The following is a 20,569-nucleotide window of genomic DNA, read 5'->3' as shown; positions in this document are numbered from 1 at the left end:
CGCGGTGTGAAAACTTAGCGGACTGGCGCTGTCCGTGGTGCTGAACCGCTGAATTAATGAACGCCACAGTAGCTTACAGCACATTCTGATCCAGTGAAGATTAACTGGAAAATTAGAAATGTATTTTGAGGAAAATTATATTTCCTCCTAAAATCAGTAACTTGGGGGAGGGCACAAAAAAGAAATGTATATTTTTGTTTCACCTGGAAGGCATTCATTTCAGATTGTTCAAGAGAATGCAACTAAAAAGAAAAGATTTTACTTAGACAAGTGTTACATATCTAGTTACACTGTAGCTTATGCGAATAGAACTCAAGAAAAGCTGAACGCAGGTCAGAGTAATCTGTCTTGGAACCATTATTTAAGTGGTTAACTGAAGCTCCAAACCGAGCTTCAAATAGTGGCCTATTAAACTCACGTCATTTTTACTCTATAATTGTTATATATTTGCTCGATTTCAATGAGCAATTTTAAAACAAACATTTTCGAAACGAGACCTTAGATCAATAATATTGATTAATTTAAAAACAAATTTTATAACTAATGATCACAATTTGGTTGACCTATTTTTATTCTATATGAACACTGGATAATTCGGTCTAAAAACTGCTCTTAACTAAAGTCATTGCAAAGCTAAAGAAACACCAAAAACAAAGAGTTCAGCGAAAACGCATGTGATCAGCAGTTGCTGAACATTTCTTTATGCCACTCAAAATATGTATCTTTATGACATCTTCAAATAATTCAAGGTAAAGCGTGGAAGCGCCACCGGCTTTGGCTGCATTTTCAAAGTAGAAGAAGAAATGATCCTGTCATACTATATTTAGGCACTAGAGGGGGCTTGGACCACGACTGATTGGTATCATAACACCGCGGAACCTGCCCGACAAATCCCCATTCGCTTTTCAGGAGATAGGAGGTATAGTACGCATAAGATTACGTATTATCCTGGCGTTAAAGAAATCGATTCGCTTTGATTTAATGGCCTTTAAAGGTACGCCCCTTTTAATATACCTTGCATAGTCCCTTTTTACGCGATTTAAAGACCTGGTGATTATCCCAGCTTGTCGAATATACCATTCACTTAACTCGCTGGCTAAGATGCATTCGCGTATTTCTAGAGACTTCCTTATGTGAGATCTCATTGTGTCTTATTTTGTGCTTCTAATAATGTACCTGAATAGAGCCGTGCAGATACATTTTGCGTACCTTCCAGTTTGAAATCTGAAACCATAAAAAGGAAAGCAGGGCTGTGCAGTAGGCCTACAGATAAACGTCCCCTGTGTGCTATCTTGGCCTCCTCATTCATCATCATAACTACCGTTTAGTGTAAAATTAACAACGACTTAACTATTATAGCAATAAACACGGGCATGCATTACCCTCTACCATAAATTGATGAGTACTTGACAGGTTCCATAACCTCACATGTACGATGGGCATGTGTGTGTGTGTGTGTGTGTGTGTGTGTATTTGCTACTGAAACTCGTCTGCTGGAAGTAAAGGCGGTCGGATGTAATCTCACAGTATAAGTGTGCATGGTTGACTGTAGCCCAAATTTCAATTCAGACAGAACTGCTGTTTTTTCTCTCTCTCTCTCTCTCTCTCTCTCTCTCTCTCTCTCTCTCTCTCTCTCTCTCTCTCCTCTCTTACCCACACACACACACACACACACACACCGTGCTTTCTATATAAGAACCGGTACTCACGTTTATAATTTTTTTCCCACAGACACGTAATCCCTTTGATTATATCTAATACCTGCCAACCCCCAGATGGCATGCCCACCCATCGCTCAGTGTGATAATGCCATTGTGGAATCTACCCATTAATATTAATTTTCAGTCTCCGAATCTGTCTGAACTACTAAAGCTTGAAATTTCTTCAAAAAGGCAAGGCATGACTTACTAGGGATTTTTCAGATAATTCCCATTCCGCCTCTCTTTCTTCCCTTTGAGGTGAGACTCATATTCACTGTTTTGGCTTAAGGTGGTTAAAGGTTTCCATTTTTTTGCTCTTTGAAAAAGCACGTCGAGTCCCTCTAGATTTTTGCTGTTAAGTGGCCTGTTGATTAAAATGTTTATCACCGTCAAATAGTCGATTGATGTTAAGACTGAGGACATCTCGTTTTAATGATCTCTCTACAACGCCCGTTCATTTGACTCCAGGCCTGTCACTTAAACAGACTCTGCTTAATAGGACGATTGAAATCGGACGTTTGTCACAGTTTCCAAGCTAAAGCTTCACTGGTGTCTAAAAGGCGAAATAACGAGACGAACCGTGGTGGTGTTTAGAACGACCAGCAAGATCCGACTGTTGTAACTCGGTCCAGAATGGTCAGTGTGGACTCTGTCAGAGCCTACTCCTCTTGCACGAGCGAGCCCCAGCCCAAACCCTCTCAAGGTGGGCCTTCACACCTGAGTGTTTACGCATGAAATGTCCCGGCGTTAAGCAGCTCAGTAGAAGCGCGTTCGGTTCGGTAGAACTTGTTTATTTGTTTGTTGTTCTTTTTTTTTGTTACAAATTTGAACACATTATCTCTAAATGCCATAACAATAAAACAAACTTTATTTACAGTAATATGGAATTAAACCCCTCGCATCTTGACTTATGGCATTTAGATTCCAAAAGTTGTGTTAAACTCTTTAGGCTCGCTAAAAAAAATATCGCTAAAATTATTATTATTAATATATATATAATATTTATATATAATACACCACCTTCAAACCTAAGCCGTAGCTTTATTTACGCCATGGTCTATGTATGAATTCACGCTCCAACAGAATTTAAAACCACTGAGTAGGCCTGTTCTGATAAGCATTTAGGCATTTAAACCAGCTGAGTAACCTCTTATATAGCTGCTCTTATCATGTGCATTGCTCACGGTTCAGTCGCTGTATTTAAAAGATATGAGGAGTTTTTTAAACTTTTGAATCGTTTTTGTTTCAGTAAATTCGATTAAAAAAACGAAATAAAAAACGAACACTAGTCTATTGATGCTCATTACAGGTGTGATGGGATCTTTAGTTGCAACCTCTAACGATAAACGCAGCTCCAAATCGTTTTACAGTGATTGTCCGTGTCAGAATCCTGGGACACTTTCAGTAGGGCTGAACGGCTGCTTTGAGTAAATGAGTAAATGTATATGAAAAATACAAATAAAATATAATAAATAGTTGGCTAAAACTTTTGATTTACAGTTGGTATATATATATATATATATATATATATATATATATATATATATATATATATAGTGCAAGGCATGGCTTCATATTATATAAATGCCATGCACTAGAAAGATTAAACAGCTGACCAATGAACTGCACTAAACTCATTCAATCTTAGGGCTGGAGTCGAGGTTTGCTGATGAGTGGAGACACACACACACACACACACACACACACACACAGAGAGAGAGAGAGAGAGAGAGAGAGAGAGAGAGAGAGAGAGAGAGAGAGAGAATTAAAGGTATGAAACATAAATAGTTACAGACACTGATTTATTATTTACACATACTGAATTACCCCCCAGAGATCAGTCAGTCACTTTCCTATGAGACAGTGTCCGTGATGACACCTACATCCAGTGTTCTCCAATGTAAAAGAATCTGTAATTGCTTGGGAGCTAAAAATGTAAAGTGTAATACACAACTTTCATGTAATGCTTTGTGAATTGAGATTGAGAAACATCAGTCATCGGTCATCTCTCTCTCTCTCTCTCTCTCTCTCTCTCTCTCTCTCCACACACACACACACACACACACGCACAGGCACGCAGACATGCCTGAAACGCGCGAAAAGTGTCTGAAGCCTATTTGGCCGTGCACTATAAGCGACACGGGTGATCCAGTCTCTCTGATACTGGTTGGCTGTTGTATGACGGGCTCAGTCCCGCTGCCGTTTACAGACAGCGCGTCCCCGCAAAGGGCTTTGTCTGCCTTATGCTCTCAGTCCCTGCAGGAGGCGTAGCGCTTCATCTGCTTTGATCAGTGTCCGCCGTAAAGGAGCTGGGCTGGCGGGGGAGAGACGGAGGCAACGCGGAGAGAGTGTGAGGAGTTGGGGAGTATGTGGGGGTCAGGGTTAGTCTTCTTCGCTTAGGCTTAACGGTTCAATAAAATAGCTGATGGTTGTACATTAGTTAGCTAGTTAGCGCTGTCGAGCTCAGTCAGGTTGAAAAGTGGAGATATGTGAGTTTCTGTCTGCTCGCCAAGACACCGATCTGTCCTGTCAGATCACGCAAAAAACTCCCGGTATAAGGTGAAAGGTCACATTTGAAAAGCTATTGGTTTGTTGAACCAAGTTTGTGCGATTTACCGCGAGCAGTGGAAGAAGAACGGGATTTTACAGTATCGCCTAAGGCTCAGGACATCAGCCCCCCCAATAAAACATGCACCCCAAGACTGCGGCTCGGTTACCCAACACGCCAAGGTCCAGGTTGGCAGTGCACGCGGCACTCCGTCGCACACCTCCACCGCTACGACCTCACATGATCAGAGCATACAGTAAAAGAAGCGCACTTTCAGTTTATGCTCGAGGTATGATGATATTATAAAGGATTGGGAAACGCATTAAATATGTATTCAAGTTGAGGCCGTTGCGCTGATTGCGTCCCTGCATCACTTTATCGACACGACCGGTCCTCTGGCGCGCTCGGTGCGCGACCCCGCGTCTATTAAAAGTTTCAGACATCTGAAAACCAGCCCGCGCCAGCACACACACACACACTCTCTCTCTCTCTCTCACACACACACACACATACCGATCAACGCCTGTCCAAAACGAAAGACACCAAAAACAATGTAGCCTGTAAAACATTGTCACTCACTCTCTGGCCACACCTTATCTCGCAGGTTGATCTTTCCATCCCAGCTCCTCTCATTCCCAGAGTCCCTCCTGCCTTTCTCCCCTTCCCCGCAGACTGGCGCTTACTCGCTCTGCCGTGGTCGTGTCGCACAGCCTCGCTAAGTCTATAGTCCTATTTCAGCTACTTGGCGGGGATGTGGCTCTTTTCCTCCCGCCTCGCGCGCGCGTATGTGTGTGTGTGTGTCAGTTAGAGAGGGAGAGAGAGAGGGAGAGAGAGAGAGAGTGTGCGTGTGTGTGTGAGTGTGTGTATATAGTAGTCTACAAGCTCCCATGTCTCTTTACGCGGTGTTATTTGAAATGTTTGGAGCATCTTATAGCGGAATCCGCGTGGAAAAGCCTCCATAAACCCCCTCCCTCCTCCCTCCCCCCCCGCCGCCGCCGCCGCCGCCGCCGCCGCCATCCTGACCTGAACACAGCTGAAACTTGTTAAACCCCAGCCCCCTTTGTAGTGGGCTGCACCCATCATATAGTCGTCACTGTGGTATGGGTTTTAAAACTAGGCTAGACTTGTGTAGTATTTAAGTCCCACCTACATCATTCGTAAAAACAAGAACAACAAAAACGCACGAGTGTCCACTTCTACTTCCCTCGCTTAATGTTTAACTCGTTATTTGTCTTTTCAAGGGGGTTTCTGTGGCATGAGGCCGAGCCCGGGGGCACACGAAGAGCCTCCTCCGTGCCCTCGCGCGGAACCTGTCCGTCCTGTTCACGCGCAACCTGATAGTTTGTTGTTTTTCGGCGGCGCAGGTTCTCGCCCTCTCTCTCCGCGCGCCCGCGTGAACTCGACTCTGCACTTCTGTCTGTTTGGACCACGAGCTGAACGTGTGTTTCAGACGCTGTGTTTCTGCTCGCACTCACTAGCCCTGGTCAATGTCCACTGAAGCAGCTTCTATTAAAGGTTTCTCTCCCCCCTCCCCTCACATAGCGCATGTCCAGCCCCGCCGCCACCCCCCTCCACTCCCAGTCGCCCCCCCCCCACACCGAATCTCATGGCCATTGGCTTTTCGTGGTCCGTGTTCCTACGTCCACCCCCTACACACACACGCGCGCGCGCACACACACACACATTGCACGCTGCTTTCATTAAACACCCCCCTCTCTCTCTCTCTCTCCCTCGCTCGCTCGCTCGCTCTCTCTCTCTCTCTCTCGCCTCTTGTCCGGCCCCCTGATCTTTCTGTCCATTGGCTTCTCCGGGTCTATTTTTCATGTCCAGCCCCTAATGAGTGTCCATTGGTTTTGTTATTTCCACTCCCTCCTCCCACTCCCCGGCTTTGCCCTGCCCATGTTTTGTATGTCTGTGTCCATCCATCTCCTGACGTTCAAGTTCGCAGGGACGTCACGTCCGCACTTGAACTTGCAGCTCAGGGGGGCTTTTGCCATTTTTTCATCTCTCTCTCTCTCTCTTTTCAAAAAAGCCATGACGGCTATCCCACAATCCATCTTCCCTGCGCCATCTTTGTATTATTTCTAATTTATTTTGGATGTCAAAGGCATTGATGAAGATATTTTCTCTGGAGTCTCCCTTCTAACCCGGCTCTCCCGATGTGAACCGAGCTGAAAGCCACCACCAACCACCATGTCTCGCCGCAAGCAAGGCAAACCCCAGCACTTAAGCAAACGGGATTTCTCGCGTAAGTAAAGCATGCGTGTGTGTGTTGTGTGTCCTCCTACCCTCTCGTTTTGTCGGTCTCGACGTGCAATGTGCGGTAAAGAGGGGGAAAACAGCGGCTACCGAGGAGCGAAGCCCGGTGAAGGTACACTGGACAGTGGACAGCGGAGACCGCGGTCAAGTGGACTTCAGTGAGGAGCGTGGCGAGTCGCTGCCGCTCGTCAAACAGCAGCACGCGCACCTTCAGCTACTGAGAAAAGTTTCTGCTTTCGTCCGCGAGCCGCCCGCTGAAATTCCTAAGAAGTTTAGAGCGCGATTTTTTCGGGGTAAGCCACGTGCGCTGGCTCCCGTGCCCCCAGTCCGTGTCTTTGGCCACCTAAGACCCGGTGTAAGATACCGGACTGTGGTAGGTAGGTGTGCAGCTCCGGCTCTGGCTCCAAGCGCTGTGTTGTGGAGTAAACCCGTAGCACTCGGCTGCGAGCGATTCTGGGCAGGATTTCCCCCCTCTCGCACTATTTTTGGAAGATTTTCAAAAAGTGGAAGTGGATTTTGATTGGGAAGGGGAAAGAAATCTCGTGTCCGACTGTTTACAAGCGCGGCGTGAGCGCGCGGTACTACCCACCGGCAGCAGCAGCGCTGCAGCGGAGACGGTCATCGCGTAGGCTATTTCAGACTAACCTCAAACACTGGCCCATGCAGAACCTATAGACATATATATATACGCTTTTAAACTTTAGGCTTAGCTCCTTTCACACGGAAAACGCGATTCCCCCAGTGCTCGAGCACTGAGATGTTGAGACTTATTCGCTAGGAGCAACAGTAACGCGACTGGCTCGACTACCAGTGCTTTTTCTTCATCGTATTAAATGCGTGCAATTTAAATTCCAGCTTAATTAGCCAGGAACGGGGCTGACCTTAAGATATAGAAACACAGCAGCGTCATTTTAACTACTTAACCTGACATTTCAGTCAAGGCATTTTTAAATTCCCAACAAAAAATGCGAAATGTTTTGGGAGGTCTGTTTTAATGAAACCCTTGAAAACTGTCCGAACAGGGTCGTGAAGCATCGCGGTGTTGTGCAAAGTCGCCCTATTTGGTATTTTATAGCTCCATAAGCGTGCTCGTGAATACGGCGAGTAGACTATTCAAAAGCCCACCGATTCCTCCTTCTTCTCCTGACTCGCTTCCTGCAAACGACACCGAGCCCCAGAAGCATTAGGCTGCCTTTTACACGATAAACATGCTTGACACAAATCCCACGTTGTTGTAACGTTGTAACGTATCGTGTAACATTATTGGGTTCCCCCCCACACATACAGGCTGTTGGGTTTCAGTGCCGTCTCCAGGTTGCACGCCTGTCTCTCTTTCACCGAGCCGTGTGTGCCGTCCGTCGCTAGGAGGCACACTACGATCAGAAAACTGGAAATGAACTTGAACCTGATCGATTTTTACCGCCACCTCTGTCTACATATTTGACGATAGGTTTGGAAGAGAGAAACTTGTTATGCAGAACTACTGCCCGTTTCGCTCCCGGAACCACGTGCGTTATTTGGGCTATAGCGATTTTCAGGTGAAATTCTAAGACGTGGGCAAATCTACTGAGAAGAGACACATACGCTTCATTTAGATAAACCTAACAACACCGGCACATTGGCACTGAAGACACAGAGGCTTTGGAGTGTCAAACACCAACCGAGTGCTCAATATTTTCATCAATATCACCTGCAATCACTTTTATTAAGAAAACCACGTGGAGAACATTTCTAACTTAGCACTTAGCAAGTATTAAGACTTGTTATTATTTGTTAGTGTGATTCATCCATGTTTTTTTTTTCTTTCTGTAAAGTGATCTGCAGTTTTGGATAACCTGTATTTATTTACATTTATTCTGATCAATTTTTGATTGTAAAACGATTTAAAGAGAGTAAAAAAAATAGCACGTGCTAAATTGCTCAGTTTTATTCGATTGCATTTTCAGACCGTTCTGTCTCTCTGGTTCACTTTCATTTGTTTCAGTGATGCTAAAATAGTCCCCCCCCCCCCCTAACACTTAAACTTGATTGTTTGGGCTTTCTTTAGTTTATTTAATCCACTCGACTGCAGTTGCACTGCAATATCTATCCGTCTATAGAAAAAAAAGATAAGCTGATTATTCTTTTACATAAATCGTATGAACGCTTCACGATTTCACGTATTTATCAAACATTTTTAATTACTCAGTCCATAAGACTCCCACAAGAACCCATGGTGTATCCTGCGTTATGGGGATTAGTTATATGTTGACTAGAGGTCCAAATGCAGCAGCCAACTGCATCCACAGATTTGCATTTAAATTAATCAGTGTCATACACTGAAAAAAGAAATGCAGTTATGCAGGATATCAATGAAAAATAAATGTGGATGTTTAATCCAAAGGAGCTCCTTAAACAGCCTTAAACTTTATATTCTTTAATCGTTTAGTTTTCCCTTTAAAACGGGACGGTTTATATTTGCTTGTGCACGGCGAGAGCTCAGGCGTGCACATGTGTTAATCCGCGCAGGTAAAACGACGCGTGGTGTGTGAAAACCCCCCGCTGTTCCCCGGAATGAGCCCAGCGTTTAAAGAAGTAGGCTACGGACCAGGAGGATTTTAGTCCGTTCTATCTTTTAGTCCGCGATCACGCGCACATGTGGTGAACGTCTGGGAGCTAACTGTGTTAGGATGTGTGTGTATGTGTGTGTGTGTACTTCAGCTTAAGCTAAAATCATTCAGCCTCAAAAGATCACAAGAGCTCGATACCTTTAAAAGAGAAGGCAAAAAAAAAAAATCAGTATGTATCAGTCTTCACTAACTAAAATGAGAATCTATTTTTTGATCCTCAGTGGTCTTAAGTCCATTAAAGTATGAGATTGGGAGCTTAGTAAAGAAGGTCAGGATGCTGTAGTGCTAAGGAACTCGCAGACTGCTGGAACCTCTTCGAGTAGTGATGAGCACTGAAACACTGCTGGCCCCCCTTTGCTCTACTAGCATCGTTCTGTGTTAACCCCCCCCCCCCTCATCTCCTTCTACTGCTGTTGGAAACTTTATCACAACTTTAAAAAGTACTACAGTCACTGGTAGTGTGTGAGGCAGTTTGCTGGTGCCAGTTAGTTGTGAACGTTGTTCCAAAGGGAATAAAAGTGAGGCGTATGATCTTGCACTGGCCTGCACATATCTTTGGTTTGCCTGCACATGTGTTAACCACGTCCAAATGGCCTTTTCTTCACATGTGCTCTGGAAAAAAAAACATTCACATCTCAACTTGGAGCGAAAAGAAAGGGAAGCGTGAGCTGAGTGGTGTAGCACTGCACTGTAGTAAAAGCTGTCGATTCATCAAAGCCTTAGTAGAGACACATGCTATGTGAGCTTCATTAAAAATAATAAATGATGTCTTTAAATGAAAAAAAGTTGCTTATAATATCTGTTAATTGATGGAAAGCACAGGGGATGACTTTTAATTTGTATGAATGTGTATATGTAATTTTAGTTTAATTTAATGATTTCATAATAGTATTTCTTCAGAGAGGGTCCAAAAAGAGAGAAACTGAAGGGGGGAAAATAAATAAATAATAATATTAATAATAAAAAGCTAATAAGTACATTGTGTCACACACATAACTAAAGATGATTTTCTGTGTGTAAAAATAACAATTACCTGCAATATCTGATATGATTTGATAAGAGTTTCCCCGTCACAGCACTGGTTGTGCTCATTAGAACACCTTTAATCTCTAATTTTCTCTCTGTCTCTCTCTCTCTCGTTCCCTGTGTCTCGCACGCCGCCGCTTCCCACGAGCAGCCGAGCCCCTGTCGTCTGTGGTCTCAGAGGAGAGGCAGGAACAGCACGGGCTGGTACAGGTCGCTCCGGAAGGGGACCAGGACCTGCTTACTTGCGGCCAGTGTCAGATGAACTTCCCTTTGGGGGATATCCTGATTTTTATTGAGCACAAAAGGAAGCAATGCAATGGCACCCCGTGCATGGACAAGGCAATGGATAAACCCCCTTCTCCATCGTTTAGTGAGCTGAGGAGAGCCTCCAACCCTGTAGAGGTGGGCGTCCAGGTCACGCCGGAGGACGACGACTGCTTGTCAACGTCTTCTCGAGGAATCTGTCCTAAACAGGAGAACAATACAGGTAAACAAACATATAGACCAAAAAACTATTCCAAAGGCCATGGCAGTCAATGAGTGGGGAGAGAGTTTTGTATCTGTTGTTTGTAAGTATGTGTGCACGCGTGTGTGCGTGTGTGTGTGTGAGTGTGCCCTTGGTGCACTGGATGTATGTGATACACACTTTTTTACATTGTGGAATCGAGTAGATGTGTAGGCCACATATCGCACACACATGTTCTCTCTCCGTGGGGTTTCTCGTCCACAACTCTGGAGACACATTTCAGAGTGTTGAATATTTACGAGCTGTGGGGTTGGAGGATTGGGGGGCTTATATATCATATCGTTGCATGACTCTGTTAGAGCATGAAGATGAAGGAAAAAAAAAAACATTCTTTGTTCTGATTTATTGTCTCGAGCTCATCGCAGTTTGGAATTAGCCTGGCTCTCACTCTGCACTTTGACTGGGTGGGATTTTGTTAATTAAAATCAGTCCTACCGCATACATCATGTATCTCAGACACTGGCTGCATGCTTGTTTTGGCCCATGAGTGAGTCGAGTTTTACCTCCTTTCTTTTCAGATGTCTTTGGCCTCTCTGAGCAGTTAAACAGTTAACCTTGTTCAGGTATTACCCTGGGATTCATTTCTGATTTCATGGAATTAGTGCTTTTTTCCTTAGTAGTCAAGTCCAGCCCAGTGGTTTAAAAAAAAAAAAAAAGACCCATCCTGCCTTGACTTTATGTTCCCATTTTGTGATCGGCCAAAGTAGAGCACTGAGGGTGTGTCAGGAGCACGGCACATCCACACCAAGAGAGAGAGAGAGGGGGAGAGATAAAGCAGGAGAGAGATGGGACAGTTTGGGTGCTGGAGGGCTGGTTGGAGGAGGTTGTGGTGTGACAGGAGAGGCCATCCCCTCAGTGTGCGTCCACAGGCCCGTGGGAAATGCCTTTCCGCGCTGCTCATAGCCTCTCATGTGGTTTCCACAGATGCATCTTGATTTCTGTGCGGTTTTTACACGGCCACATCTTATCCGTGTAAATGTATGACTGCACATTTTCACTTTCTGACCAAAATCCAAAAAAAAAAAAAAAAAAGAAAGCAAAAGGCCACTGGCTTATTTTTGGATGTGAGGGGACAGTCATTTATTTAAAGAGTCTTAACACCACTAATTATTTGTTTTAGTTTTTTTGCACATTTTAATTAGAGTGAGCCTTAGTGGTTGACTTCCTGCACTAAATAAGGCATGGGAAAACATGAAATACAGCTACGGAAACAAAGAGCCAAACAAGACAGTTTATCACTTTGATTGTAAACAACCTTTAAAAAGAAATGTCTGGAATTCGGTGTGTTAGAATGTGACCCAAGGTAGTCATAAGTCTCCCCGTGCCGTGAGTAGCTAACTTTAGTGAAGTAAGCCATTCTAGTGCTTCATGAAACATTAGAGATGTGATTCTGTTGGCTGTGTGAGTGTGTATGTGTGTGTAGCTGCTGGAGGTAATTTACAGAGAGCGTTTTTGTTAAGAGAAGAAAAAGTGTGAGTGAGCCTCTCCAGTCTGATTTTCAGCCCTGGCCTCATGTTGGGCCATTCTCTGGTCTGCTTTTAAGGATCATGTTCCGGGAAGTGTCTTGGGCCCAGGCAGTACCATGTACAGTCATTTTGGCCTCACCCTCATTGAGGGCTAATTATTGGCTATGCAGTTCTATCACAGAGCCATTTCTATTTCTACTTCTCATTCATATGATGGAGTCAGTGAGTCTGAAGGAACAATAAAAACTCCCAGGTGCTGTGAAAAGACTCAGATGGGACGAGCAGTGTGCTGTGGTTCCTGTAACCACCACATACATGAGATTGATTTAGGTTTTAATGGATAAGGGTGGTAAGCGGGGTCAGCGGTGTCTAGTTAACCCCTTTGTTTTAAATATGTCGATGCCGTTTCAGCACGAATTATACAACGCCTTTATATGCACAAGCTATCGCGCACACATCTCTTGTTTCTGTCAGCCGCTAAACTGGGTTATTAAACTCATTTACATCATAATGTAACAGGGTTCAGCTGATAGTGTTGGGTCACTGGTATTGTGTGTGCTTCTTATGTTTTAAAACAGCTTGGTGGGAAAGACGTTAACAGCTTCTCTGCGTGTTACCGAATGGCCTGCCTGACGGCTGGTCAAAAGAAATATTAATTAGCCATATTGCAGATGAGTTTTGTACTCGGTATCTTCAAGTATAAGAAGAACTACAGTGAATTACAGTGAACACATAAACAAGGATAAAGTATTTGTGTGTAGAAAGTTGGCTTAAATGACATAATAATAATGATTTTTTAGTAATAATTAATAATGATATAATTCATGATTGCCTCTATTATATGCATTATTATATATATATATATATATATATATATATATATATATATATATATATATATATATATATCTGTGTATGTTTTTATGTCGCTAAAATAGTGTCACTCACACATATATAGTCTCAAACCGCCAAATATGGAATGCTGCTTGTGTGATGTAACATCGCAATTTCCATATAGAGCAGCTCAGTGAGACGAAAGGCAGTACCTGTCACAGAGGAATGGACTCCGAGAAGGGGCAGTGGTGTGGGCTGTGTGTGTGTGCATGTATGTATGTGTGTGTGTGTGTGTGTGTGTGTCCACTGCCCCAAATAGGCCATGTATCCTGGTTGGGGGGCCCAGCCAGAAAGTATAGGGCTAATCGACTCTGCAGCCTTCTCCTCTCCTCTCCTCTCCTCTCCTCTCCTCTCCTCTCCTCTCCTCTGTGCCATTTTTATGTGGACCATGGCATGTCCTGCTTAAGTGTACTATTTTATTTTATTAATTCTTATTAATAGAGAAAATGAGATTTTAAATCCAATGCTGGGATTCACTGGCTGGGAAGGGGGTGGGGAAAAATGAAGGCAGGTTGTCAAAAGATCAGGTCGTAGTTTGGTTGTATAAACTGTCATTTGTAACAGTGATTATGTCAGATCGATATCTTGACTGTCACATGTTTTTTTTCTATCATTTCTTCTACTCTTTGATTACACAATGCAAGACTGGATAAAATGCAAAAAATATGCAAATAACATCCTGCAGTCTCCTGTTTGGAGACTCCATCGTCCAAAATATGTCTGCATGACAGATTGAATTTGCTTTGGCTCCGAGTCTGTGGCCATTTGGAGTGGTGAACTTTTTTTAACAGGCAGTTTTCAAGACTGTCTCCTGCCATGGTGTCCCTGTAGGAATGACGACTGCTTTGCAATAGATCAACCGATTAGTTCAGACGAACGCTGCAGCCATGCAGAATGGACCTCAATGCAGATAATTGTTTTTTAAATGGTCTTTGCTAGGCTGGCTTTCAACGCTTTCCTCTCTCACTTACTCTCTCGCTCTCTCTCTCTCTCCCTTTTTCTTTCTTCATAAGGCTTTAGCCGTCAGTGTAAATCAGGGGCATCCAATTAATATTGAATCAATTACACTGTGTGCGATTGCCTGGCGCGTGAGCTGCCAGCAATTTTCGGTGCCAAAATGTGACCTGGATGACTGACTTAACAAAGACCCCTGCAATTTGAGCATTTCCCCCCTCTTTATTCTTTATTGTCTAGTTTTGTCTTTTTTGGAAATCGCCTGCCGTTTCAAACACGCTCGTCTGTCATGATCGTAATTATCATCAAAGCAGAAATCTTCGGCAAGAATGAGCAAAGGAAGTCTGGCACAAACCGTCTTTAAGTGGGTGCAAAGTTGTCAGTACTGTGCAGTGCTGTGCTGGTGGGCTAGAACACAGCACTTGTCACAATTAATGCAATCTGCAGCACTCTCTTGAATCTCAAATGTCCCTCTCTGCTATTGCATGCATATGTGTGTGTGTGTGTGTGTGTGTGTGTGTGTGCATATGTCTGCATGGCATCATTGTGGCGAGCGTCAAGATAAACAACTAGGGACGTACTTGCTGTAGAGGCACTTGAAAATGTGGAAATGCGTGTGTATGCGTGTGTGTGAGTGCATGTGCAGAGTCGTCTTGGCATTACAAGAGCGAAAAATCCTTTTATTTGTGGCGAGACAGGGGGCACAGACGTTTGCGTGTGCGCCTGTGTGTGTACGCCGCCGAGCTTTCACCTCTGAATACACGCAGCCACCCATACACCGCGTCTTCCAGCATGCCTTTTTTCCCACTATCAGGAAAATGAATTATCAGGAAGTGGCTCGCCGCATGACAAAGAAGCATGTCTTCGCCAAGCCGCGATAGCGCACAGCGCCTGCAAAGATGCTCTTTATGAATATGCATTGAAATGGAAGGTCCCCTCTAATTTTCCAAAGAATGCCAGATTTTATTTCTTTTCACCCGCATGATTGCTCCACCGGCTCGAGCTCTCAGGCTGCTGTCCTCCTGTCTAAAGAAACCGAGGCCCCAGACCTTGCTGCTGCTGTGTGTGTGTGTGTTCCTGCATGTGTGTGTGTGAATATATAGGCTCACAGATGTACCTGCAAGTGTGTGCTATTCATGCTTAAGCTTTGGGAATGTATTGAAAGCCAGGTGTGTGTATGTGTGATAGAGAGAGAAAGAGAGGAAGAGATAGAGATGCCTAACAGTGTCCTTAGGGATAAGGTTTAATAATGGTGGATGATAATGTGTAATTCGCCACTCCTGGAGCAGTTGGCTATTTGGGTGGATCTCACTCTGAGCATCGCTCACACATGCATTGTGATATCCAGCATCCTCAGCATTGATTTGCATGATCTAGTCGCCTGTGTACTGGTGGGGGGTGGATGGGCTTTGTTCATTTGTTGTTTTTTTTAGGGTTTTTTTATTTTATTTAAAAGACCATGATGCACACATTGTCTCCATAAAAATGTGCATTTTTTTCATTAATTTGTAATATTCATATTCACTAATAATTGCACAGAGAAATAAATATACATATACATATAAATGGATAAAATAAAAAATAAATTTGACATACAAATAATGTTCTCTTCACCTGGTTTCGTGTTGTAAGCCAGCTTGCGGGAAACAAAGGTATTTAGCAGCCAGACGGGCACTGCCTGGCACAGTGCCACCCTCTCGCTCTCACCACCCAGTGACGCTCCTTCCCCGAGACCCTCCCACCACAGGACAATGGCGGCTCCTCCATCGTGAGAGGAGAAATCTCGCCGGTATGCACCCATTCGCTCCTCCTGCATCTCCAGGATGTGCATGTGCTGCGATTCTCCACTAAGCCAGGCTTGTCCCGTGTTTATAGGGGTAGAGCTGAGATGTTGCTCCTTATCAGTAAATAGGGAGCACTTAGGCTGGGCAGGTAACCAGTGCCGTTCTTTTTCTGCATAAAGGAGAAGGACTAGAGTTGTACTTTGAGGTGTGTTTGCCAAGCTGAAGTGTGTGTGTGTGTGTGCGTGCGTGTGTGTGGCTTTGCCCGCTCACATGTTTGTGTACATGTGGATGGATGTGTGTAGACCCACCAGGTTCCGTCACAGTGTAGCTCTCAAATTATGTCAGATGTTTTAGAGAATGAGTCCATAAAAATGTTTATGTACTACAAAGTGTATTTATAAATCTCAGTGGATTACAGAGTGGGCTTTTGGAAACACCGGAGGAACGGTGCAGAATTACTGTGCTACATCTGTATGTGTGTGTGTGTGTGTGTGACTCTGTACTTTAGTTTGTGGTTACTGAGAACCGTATGTGTGTGCCTGTCTGTGAGAGTCAGTAAGTGTGTGTGTGTGTGTGTGTGTGTGTGTGTGTGTGCGCGTGTGTGTGTGGGGTGGGACGCGGTACAACATGAAAGGCTACGTGAGTTGGCAGTGTTGCAACAGGACATCCCTCAGTGGACGCTGCCAGGGAAGAGTTGGCACAGAGCAGGGCTGGCGGCCTAGGGTGGGCTACAGTGAGGCCAGCTTTTACTACTGTGTTTACCTTTTACTGCTTTACTGTACACACACACGCATACATACACACACACATGTGCATTCAATTACGCCGGTCTCATGTTGTGGCAGCGGCTCGCTTTCGGGAACGTGACTGTCACTGCTCTTATCCATTTATTCTTTGTTTTATTTTCTTCTCTCTCTCTCTCTCATTCTCTCTCTCTCTCTCTCTCTCTCTCTCTCTCTGTCTCTCTCTCTGTCTCTCTCTCTCTCTCTCTCTCTGGTTTCAAAGGGCAGCTAAAGCTGCACCGTGTGGGTGAGGTCACCTTGACCAGCACAGTGCCACTCACTTTCAGCTTCTGCCAGCCAAGACGCTCAATGCGATCAATTCATCTGGGCTATAATGGTTACAAATGGCAGAAGCCGAGTCTCTCCGCAGACACCTTCAGGGCCGCGCTTTGTTCTTTTCTCCTTTTCTTCCGAAACCTGCTCCTCTCAATAGGCCCTCTCTGTAATACCCACAGCTCTGCACTCTACACCGATAAAGGCAGGGCACTGGCTACCTGCTCATGGACAGCCAGTCACACAGTTTAGGTTAAATTGACACTGACTGTTTTGGCCTAACAGTGAGGCTCGGCTCCTTCTAGCTGGATCAACATCGGTACCCACTGCTTAGGCTTAAAGGGCCTTCCTCACTGCACTCTCACTCCAACTCCACGACACACCCCTCACACATGTGTCTGTTTAAAAGAGTATGTGCCAAGTGTGTGTGTGTGTTTCTATTTGCGTCTGAACTGGTTGATTGCCTGCTCTTGTTAGTATTGGGCACTTGCCTAGATTTAGCAGATTTGAGTGTATATGTGTGGAAGTAAGTGCGTATTCATGGTGTGTCTGTGTTGTGGCCTCGGTAGTAGAGGTAAACAGATGCAGCGTGTCGACTGAAGCGCTGCAGAAGGAAAAGTGGTCTTGCACTTGGAGGAAGAAAGCCAACGACAGGAGAAATGCTTTTCATAAAAGCTTGCATTATCGTGATCCTTAGCAACACTTTTTTTATTAGCCTTGAACACACACACACACACACACACACACACACGCTGAATGAATCAAAGAAAATAAAATAATTTTTTGTCGTTTTTGACTTTTGACATACTTTTATTCCAGCCGTTGTTCTTTATCTTGTGATAGAATTCCAGGATGAATGGGCCAACAGAAATGCTCCAAAATGACTTGGAATAAAATCTTTTTACTTTGATTTCCATTGAAAGCTAAGAAGGTTTTTTCCTTCTGCACTTTGACACTTTGGAGATGCAAGGCTTTAGCGTGACAGCGATGCTATTACAGACTTCACTGTTAGCTTATGGACAAACAGTGAAGCTACATCAGCCCCCTGAAACCAAAGAAAGAAGGGAAGACAGAGAGAGAGAGAGAGAGAAAGATAGAGAGAGGGAGAGAGGAATGGAAGTCATAGGTCCTTCCTAGATTAATTATGTTTGATGTTACTGGTATGTATATGACATGCAAAGCCATGTCCTAGGAATCAAATATTTGGATAGAAACATGTGTAGATATTAAAATAGCATCGTGATTTAGAAAACTGTACATGACCATGCTTTTAAAACATGACTGAAGTGGTGACATACACCTACTGACCTATAGAATAAGTAAATTGACATTTGTGTGGAGCGTGTGTGTGTGTGTGTGTACTGTTTCATCAGATCTGAGTACTTGTTGCTTTGTGACGGTTCCTGGGTTAGCAAGCCTTTAGAGCAGCAGCATAATCCTGCAGAGCACTAGATAGGCCTTTGAGGGTCATGACCCCTCACCCAGCTCAGGAATGTCTGTGGCACTACCTCCCCCCTGCTCACCAATAAGTTAATTGCTTTATTTTTAGGTGATTGTAGGATGAAACAGGCCAAACCCTGCTGAAGGTTAGCAATTTAATTACATTTTTACATTGTAATATAATCCATGTATTTATTTTTTTTTTTTCATTGACTTTATGGAATCCCTTTTTCCTGTCCTGTCTTCTCCACATCATTGTAGCATGCCATTATTGCAGCATTTACAGCATTTCTAAACTGACTGGTCCAACCGTCTCTAAGAACAACACTGCCACATACTCTAGAACTTCTACATAGTACTTCTGTAGTGTTATAATCACTGCCACGGCCGCATATGTCGCTCTCATTATATCTGCAGGACTGTACAGTAGATTACTGAATACTTTTCAGATTATCATCCGTGATGACTTTATCTCAGCGCTGGCAACGAGCAGTGTTAATGAAATACCTTTTCTCTGGTTTGAAAGAGCCAAGACGATAAGAGAGGGACTCTAAGTAAGGTTGATAAAGGCTGGCTTTGCAGTGTGTCTGGAGCGAGAGGCATGGAGATGGAGAATTATTGCAGTAAGGATTCTCTGGGCATGCACCTAGTCTCTCTCTCTCTCTCTCTCTCTCTCTCTATCACACACACACACACACACACACACACACACACAGACATTGTTAATTGCTGTTTTCCTGCCAACCTGAGGAAAATGGAGCAACATGGGCTTGAAAATGCAGAGACAAATCTGTGCACACATTCTTAAAAATGAAGGTAAAGGTAAAAGGTTCTTTTTTGAGTGACGTCACAGAAAAATCTAATTTGGTCTATGAAGAAGAGTTTTTACCCTTTAAATTGGTAAAGAAATTGACTTTAGACTTTAACCCCTAAGTCACTGTATGAAAGCCCACACTTCTGTCTCTCTCATAATTACAAAACTGTCCTAGAATAGAACACTGGGTTTCCAAGAGACACACACACACATATATATATATATATATATGTATATATATATATATATATATATATATATATATATATATATATATATATATATATATTCATAAAATATATTTATATTCATAATATATTTATATTTATATTGTTTATATACATTTCTTGAACAAAAACAGGTTTTTTCTTTATGGACGCAACAATGGTTCTTCCATGGCATTGCTCCAAGATCCCTTTTTTGCATCCTCATGCGCTCTCTGACTTTCACACACACTCACACGTGTGTATATGCACATACACACACACTCTCGCACACACTCACATACATGCACATAAAGCCCCTACTTCCTGACTGAATCTTACTGATAATTTGCTCGGGCTCATTTGAATTTTAAGCACTTCTTTAATCTTCAAAGCCTAAATTGCTTTATGAATATGCATGGTATGGGCAGACTTTAGTTCATTACCTAGTTGTAAATTCTAATGACCATTAGATCCTCTCAGTAATTGCCAATTGTTTTGCATTTTTGATTGGCCTATTACCATGTGCATTCCGAACACATCAGCACGGCCTGTCAGACCTTCTGCAGGGAGCACTGTGTGTGTGTGTGTGCGCCCTTACACAGGGGAGGGGATACTACAAAAAAAAGAGAGAAAAGGTGGAAATTGCTTCTACTTGCTTGCCTTTTTTTTCCTTTCCCGCAAAAATGGGGGATGTAAATGAAAGCAGCGTTTTGCGCGTGAAGATTGAAAGTTCACCAGGAGATTTGACATATTTAATTTACATGATGACTCTGCACCCCTTCATTAATGCGCTTTGCATACGGTGCTGCAGTTAATCACTGCTGATCAGCCTCAGCAAAGCAACACACACGCACACACACATACACAGACAGAGCAATGTGCCTGAACTCTCTCATCTAGCCATTCTTCCTACAACACAAACATACATGCAAAAATGCACACACAAACACATACACACACACACGCTAGGTTCTGCATTCTGCATTCTCCATGGCTGGGGGTTGTATATGTGTAAAGCTCAGCAGACAGCGAGACCTTTATGTACCCTCCCCTCTTCTTCTGTGTGGAAGCAGATGTTGACCAGCCTCCACACAGAGAGAGAGAGAAAGAGAGAGATACACACACTCTCTCTCACTTTCTCTCACACACAGAGCGTTGCTATGGTTCTAATGTGTGTGCTATTATCTGAGTGATTTATCTCTGTGAACTTATGAGATTTTATATTTTTTTAAAAAGGCTTTTCTTACAGCTACCTAATCTTTACATAGGCGTGTGGCTGTAATGGGAC

At 43.7% G+C, this 20,569-nt stretch overlaps 1 protein-coding gene across 1 annotated transcript in view; it reads left to right on the top strand.

The window, feature by feature from the left end:
* Positions 1-6,086: 6,086 nt before the first annotated feature.
* The window catches only part of bcl11aa (BCL11 transcription factor A a), a 52,256-nt gene continuing 37,773 nt past the window's right edge, over positions 6,087-20,569 (top strand). Inside the window, exons 1-2 of the mRNA XM_072678148.1 lie at positions 6,087-6,496; positions 10,294-10,629. Of these exons, the coding sequence (XP_072534249.1) occupies positions 6,442-6,496; positions 10,294-10,629 (391 nt within the window). The 5' untranslated portion in view covers positions 6,087-6,441. The remainder of the gene's footprint in view (positions 6,497-10,293; positions 10,630-20,569) is intronic.

The sequence above is a fragment of the Salminus brasiliensis genome, chromosome 4, assembly GCF_030463535.1.
Source record: "Salminus brasiliensis chromosome 4, fSalBra1.hap2, whole genome shotgun sequence".
Taxonomy (NCBI): Eukaryota; Metazoa; Chordata; class Actinopteri; order Characiformes; family Bryconidae; genus Salminus; species Salminus brasiliensis.
This window is presented reverse-complemented; position numbering and strand designations above follow the sequence as displayed.